This window comes from Stegastes partitus, unplaced genomic scaffold, assembly GCF_000690725.1.
Source record: "Stegastes partitus isolate 25-593 unplaced genomic scaffold, Stegastes_partitus-1.0.2 Scaffold468, whole genome shotgun sequence".
NCBI lineage: Eukaryota > Metazoa > Chordata > Actinopteri > Pomacentridae > Stegastes > Stegastes partitus.
Genome location: NW_007578199.1, coordinates 369,507 through 375,923, shown reverse-complemented (window position 1 = coordinate 375,923; position 6,417 = coordinate 369,507). Strand labels below are relative to the sequence as shown.

The 6,417-nt window shown below is 39.0% G+C and overlaps 1 protein-coding gene across 1 annotated transcript in view; it reads right to left on the bottom strand.

Moving 5' to 3' along the window:
• Nucleotides 1-3,715: 3,715 nt before the first annotated feature.
• Nucleotides 3,716-6,417, bottom strand: part of LOC103360855 (macrophage mannose receptor 1-like) — a 21,242-nt gene continuing 18,540 nt past the window's right edge. Inside the window, exons 31-32 of the mRNA XM_008286765.1 lie at nt 5,018-5,047; nt 3,716-4,928 (exon numbers count right to left, since the gene is read on the bottom strand). Of these exons, the coding sequence (XP_008284987.1) occupies nt 4,672-4,928; nt 5,018-5,047 (287 nt within the window). The 3' untranslated portion in view covers nt 3,716-4,671. The remainder of the gene's footprint in view (nt 4,929-5,017; nt 5,048-6,417) is intronic.

The following is a 6,417-nucleotide window of genomic DNA, read 5'->3' as shown; positions in this document are numbered from 1 at the left end:
CATGTTTTTGGACTGTGGGAGGAAGAACCCGGACAGAACCCAACCTGCATGGGGAGAACATGCAAACTCCATGCAGAAAGATCCCGGGCGTCCTAAGCGGGACATGCTGTGAGGAGACGGTGCTCGCCACTGATCTACCGTGCAGCCAAAGCCACACTCCATATATCCTAAATTACTTTGCAATTTGCATCTGTTTTAAATTGCAATTTTGAACATTATTTACAGTAATATTCTTGAACTAATTGTACATTTATGAATGTACACTTAACTTCACTTGTATGGTTTTGCCACAACACGTGCAGACAGAGAAGCAGATGTGATACAAGTTATGTCTGATGCAGCCCTGCATGATTCACACATATTGCAGTTTGCCAAGTTCAGTCAGTTTCAAAGTCACTGAAGAAAGTATTTTGTAACTTCCACAGCAAGGAAGCTATCAAAATGCTGATCTTTTTTTTTTTTTTTCAACGTTTCTGTCACAATGCTGGACACTGCTCAACAAAGAAATAAAATGTTCACTTACTTGCATCCTTTTCAGGAGACTTTCAGCTGTCGATGTGTCCTAAAAAACAGCCTTTACAGGGACTGATTAGTAACAGGAGGGCAGTTTGACTCAGGGGCCCAAGGCCCTAACACGCTATGCCATCCTTGAGAGGACTTGAATGGATGAGGACCAATTGATATTTTGGCGCTTATCGTTTCATACCACTGAAGGTCTCCCTATACTTGCATTGGTTTCCTCCCACAGTCACAGCCAACGTAGGTTGGGTTAACTGGCAACTTGACATTGCTGTAGATGTGGATGTGGGCGAAAGTGATTGTATGTGTCAGCCTTGTTTGACTGAGTTCAAGATGTTCCCCACCCAGAGTATAACCCTGAACTGAACTAGCAAAAAGATTGCTAGTTAAGATAATCCAGCAACAGCTAGGTTTACTCCACAACTTATTTAGATAAATTAAAAACTAGCTAGATGTAATTTGTAAGAAAATGATTGCACAGCCCCAAACCATGCAGACATGTCGTCATTTCTTTGCAAAATCTCTGCTGATGAGACAACATGGTCCTGGCTGTTGCCTTTGTGTGCTAATGCAGTGACAGTTAAATTCTATGCTGTGGCGTTGCGGGGTAAGGGCAGTCAAGGTAAAAAAATAAGACAGGATTTCTGCAGATGAATCAGTGTGAGCTAAGGGAGGAGATGCTGCAAATCTGTTCTTCTGGGAATACGCTCTTAAGTAGGCTTGATTGTGGCTAAAAGGGAGAGGAGACGTCTTTTGTTAAAGCAGTGATATAATGTTAAAATGCTAACTGAAGCATACCTAATGACATTTACACACTCAAATAAATATTTCTGTACTGTAATGAAGTGCTCAGTTGGACCACAACTAACGTAAAACTTTTTTGAAAATAACTTGTACTTTTTAAAAAGGAAGTGGTCTTTGTGAATCAGAGAAATCAACTGGTGAGTAGGAGGTCAAGAAACTCAGCAGGTGAGACGCGCGAGTACAAACTGCTGAGTGGATAAAGCAGTTGGGTAACATCAAGTTCAAATTTGGTAATCCTCAATGAAAACCTGTTAAACACTTGCTTGGTTCAGCACAATTTGTCTGAGACATTTCCTGTAAGAATGAGCAGCTCCCTGTAGATACATCTCTTCCCTTTTTTAAATCTATAGTATGTAAAGCAACTCACCTGAATGAATTGAATGAATTAATCCTGCTCTGAGGCCTAAACATGGCAGCTTGAAGTTCAGTTCTTACTCAACTCTATCACTGTTAGTGACGAATATACTACATTCTCAATTTTTGGAGCACAACAGTTTTGTCTTATTGTGCAGTTTAACTCATTGTAGTAGGCCCTGCAAATTTCCATCTCAAGCTGGAAGTATGAGTAATAATGACAATGTTCTGATTCTGCTGGTTGTCCACCTGCACAGAGAACGTCACCTTTACACGGATGGAACACGTGCGCGAAATTGTCATGAGTAAGGATTCTACATAGCACCACGCTATCAGAGGTCGGTCCTGAGTTACATACGTTTTTGTGACTACTGGTAGGTGTGCGGTTGTGATTTCTTCATGGATCTCTGTAACTGGAGCAGAGAAGACAACATCACATTCCATGTCGGTCAGCAGCTGGAACGATCTGACCACATGTAATCATCGGAGGTGACGGCAGGTGGGTCTGCGGCTATCATTAAGGGAAGAAACAACCGTTTTCACAGTGGAAGAGGCCATAGTTTCTAAAAGCAGACATTAGGAGCATGCTTAGAGTTTCCTTTAACATTCACGTTTGTGCACTTTAAGTTTAGTTCCCCTGGGTCATACTGTCGAGGCAGATTTCTACTGTAATATCTGTAGAATATAGCACACTTCATAAGGTAAACTATACTTTCTGATTACAGTTTTGCACTTATTTCTCAGGGGCACCACCAAATATACAATTCAGAAATTAATTACTAATATTTCAAACTGATCTTTAACAAATGATCGAATCTATTTGTATTGATCAGTCTTATAATCAGAAATCGTAAACTCTGATTACATTGACCTCCAGTTCCTAAACAAAGAAATACACAGTAGACGCAACAATAATTATACACAAAACATTTATTAACTAATAGTACAAACAATAAACAACAATGACGTAACAAACAACAGACAGTGAATGAATGCATGCAGATAAACACGGTAATTAATCCACCGTGATCGTCACTGGAAGCAGTTGGGAGATTGGTGTTCAATTTAGAACCACTTAAAAATTGAAAAACCAATTGTAATTTCTAAATTCACCCGTTCAGCAGAAAGAAGATGATACTTGCGTAGTCTTTGTAGGAGGGAGAGGAAGGTTGCTGCAGGATGTGTCATGAAAATCTGCTGGATGACTTACCGAGGTATGAAAAAAGTGTACCGATAAAAAATGACCAAGAGTCAAAGCTCACAATCACAAAGAAAATGTTTGCAAGAGTTAACTTAGGAAGCCCCAACTTTAAGTAAAAGGTAGAAAAAAGCAGCTGTGAAAAATAGTAAATAAGACCTCCTAAGAAGTCAGTAAAAAGCAGAAGAAAAAAGATAGAAAAAGTCAAAAAAAATAAAATAAAAAAGGAGGAAAAATCCTAAATTCAAAAGAAGAGCCTGCATTGCATTCAAGTGTTTTTCTTTTATACAGCATGTTCTTTAATTCAAATCACCATCTAACCAGTCATGGATGTGTTCATCTAAAGAAGTGGTCTGCACTGGGCTCCACAAGAGGTCAGAGGCCAAATACCTTTATAGCTTAGTTTGAGGGAATTTCTAAAACATATAAAATAAATGTTAGCGACTATAATTACAGATCTGAAACCACTGAACATGTGATTAAAATGATGTCAAACTATCTCGTGTTTTTCCTAAAAGTTTTTCAATGTAAGCGTGCATACAAAGGTTGAAATTTCATGATGCATGATAGTAAACTTCTATTATAACAAAGAACACAAGCATATACATTCAACAATGAGAAAAATAAGACTTATATGTATGCTTAGGATAAAGTTTTTCTGTGTCCTTTATGGCTGTGACAGAGAGAAAAAAGGAGAGTGTTTGTCTTCTTTAATACTGATGCTGATGCCTTGACATCATACTGAGTCCAGATGTTGGGATCATTACTCTGGTCACATGTAGGTGTCCAAAGTGCACACGGCCACATTGCCAGTAAATACTCACAGGCTTTTTTTTTTTTCCCCTGCAGCAATATAATCTTGCAACCCACCTGCCTGACCAGCTACATTTGGCCCTTTGTCTATTTTCTGTTCCTTAAAATGACGCTCAACTAGAAAGTTTTCCATTTTGAGGCAATTGATCAGATTTAGTATTAGTCACAGATGTTGCTTGACAAGTTTGCAGCAGAGGACTTCAAATGAGCGTTACACAGTGTTGCAGAAGAGCTGGCAGCGCTGCATTGAATCACAAGAGACTAGTTTGACAGGGATGGCAGCCAAATATAAATCTGATATGGTTTTTGATAAGGGCAGTCTTGGAACTTTATGATAAATGCGAGATGGCGCCCACAGAGGCAGACATCTTTGCGCAAACCCAACAACCACGACCTCAAGCGGGGACGTGCAGCCGAAAGCGGAAGCGTGGCGAGAAAAGAAGTGGGCTACGTGCTGAGATAAAGGCTTGAGGCCGTGGTGCAGAATAACTGTTGTTTGTGTCATCCCCCCCCCATTAACAGCATGCGCTTTAACAGTTACAGTAAGAATCAGGACTAGTTTTGAATGCTTACATTTTTGTTTTTGTTTTAGCAGTCCTGAAAATATTCCAAACCATGACTGCAAAACTAAACTACACACCAAACTGACTATTGTGTAGCATTACACCTCCGGCTTTATACAGTGGCTGTTCTGTAGCAAGTATAAACATACGCAGCGCTATCTTAACAGTTACAGCGAAGGAGAACAAAAGGCCTTCACAGTACATTCAATCGATCAGTTTCTTCTTAGTTGTAACATCACTATGTGGCTGATTTTCCCATTATTGTTCCAAAAAAGGATTTTAACAACGTAATGCCAGCACTGTTCAAACGTTCAGAACATACTGTGAAGCCATTGGCCATGCAAGTGGATCATGAACAGTGGGTCCTTACAATAGAATACCCTACAATTAAATTCTGAGTTGTTTTTTTTTTTTACTGAATTATATAGTTACCACAAGTTCAGCGGTCCCTTCCTCCGCATTCTCTATCAGTTTTTTCGTGTCAACTACATCTGGCTGTGGCTGCCTACTGCTGAAGAAGAGTGGGTTGTCAAAGGTGGCTGAACTGGCCAGGATGGGTAATCGATGACCATGCTTCTTGTAGATGAAGAAGGCAATGACTGCCCCAACTGCAATCCCAGCAATGCCCAGCACAGTTGCCAAAATGATGTGGTCCCGATGACGATCAAGTGTTGTAACTGCACAAATTGAAAGCAGATGGTGATCAGACTGAAGAATCTTTCCCCAATTTCGAATGAAATGAAGAAGATAAAGAGACGTTACTTACCAGGTAATGGTGATGGTGATGGTGGTAATACTGTCACGGAAAAATAAAGGAAATGTGATTAAATAACATGCTTTAATCAAATGTACAACTGTATACCAAAATTATAGCACACAGTAACTTGACCTGAATAGAAAAACTGCATTGGGCACGTTCATATTTGCACGGTAAGTATGACAATTACTTGTTTAACCCGTTAAGTAAGTAGTAAAGTAAGAATAAAAGTTTGCAGGTTCACGTTCATTCAGAAAACCTTTTAAAAAACATAAACATTTTTTGTAAGATTGTTCAAAAAAAAAAAAAAAAAAAGCTTTCCTTTACCTACACTTTAGCCACATTAACAATCAATAATTGTCTTTATTTGCTAAAATTACTGAAATACAGTGGGCATTTTTTTAACCCACTGACATTTAATACTTGTTGTAAAATGAGCCAATATCGAATTTGAAAAGCAGAACACCAGTTCAACTAAATTGCAATGAACAATGACATAATTAAAAATGCAACTGAACAACTGGCCCAACAAAATCCAAAGCGCCACATAAGCACTGACTTAGTCGCTGTAGTTAACTTTAGTCCAGCTCCCGAAAATAGCTGCCCAAATACTGTCACAGCAACTTTGTCAGTCCAGGAACCCTGTCAGTATTCACTGTCACCTCTAAAACAGATTGCTGATACATTTCATCACCTTAGTTTTAATGTTCTTGGCAGCATGTAATCAGAGTTCTGCTGCTTCTAAATGTTAGCATTATTGCTGTCTCAGCTTCCAGTCTGTGTTAACATCTAAAAAATATGGTTTAGCTACAAGTCATTTTACTTTAGCAAGCTGAAGATAGGCACTAGATACCTTTTTGACAAGCTGAAGCTGCAGAGTTCATCAACATGACTGCCACACTTAGTCGTTAGACCTGTAACTCCATCTCATTTAACAGGAAAAGGCTTCACCTAGCGGTGCAACCAGGTACTACAGCAAATCCACAATACATTTTCTGATACATGTCCCTCATCTTCTGCTGTATCTGTTAAAATATTCTTAATTAATTAATTCTTAATTACAAGCAACTGATTAGCAATTCATTCTTAATATCCCTTGTTTCCAATCAGTCCTACATGCTTCATAAAAGTCACGAATGACAAACAACTGAAAGACAGTCGTCCCCAAAAGGCAGTCTGCCCTTACTGTCAGTGCTGACTGAGAGACATGGGTGTTTTGCAGGTGTATGGTCTATCATACCACTTTAACTCTCTCTTGCTCAGGTACCGGAGCCTAAAACTACATCTGTGCTTGCTTTTTTTTGGTTGTTTAGGTATTGCGTTAATGCAATTTGTTATTGCTTTAACATGTATTATACATCATTTGGCGAATTGTCACATTTAATCTAAATTCTGAACTTCGTGTGCAT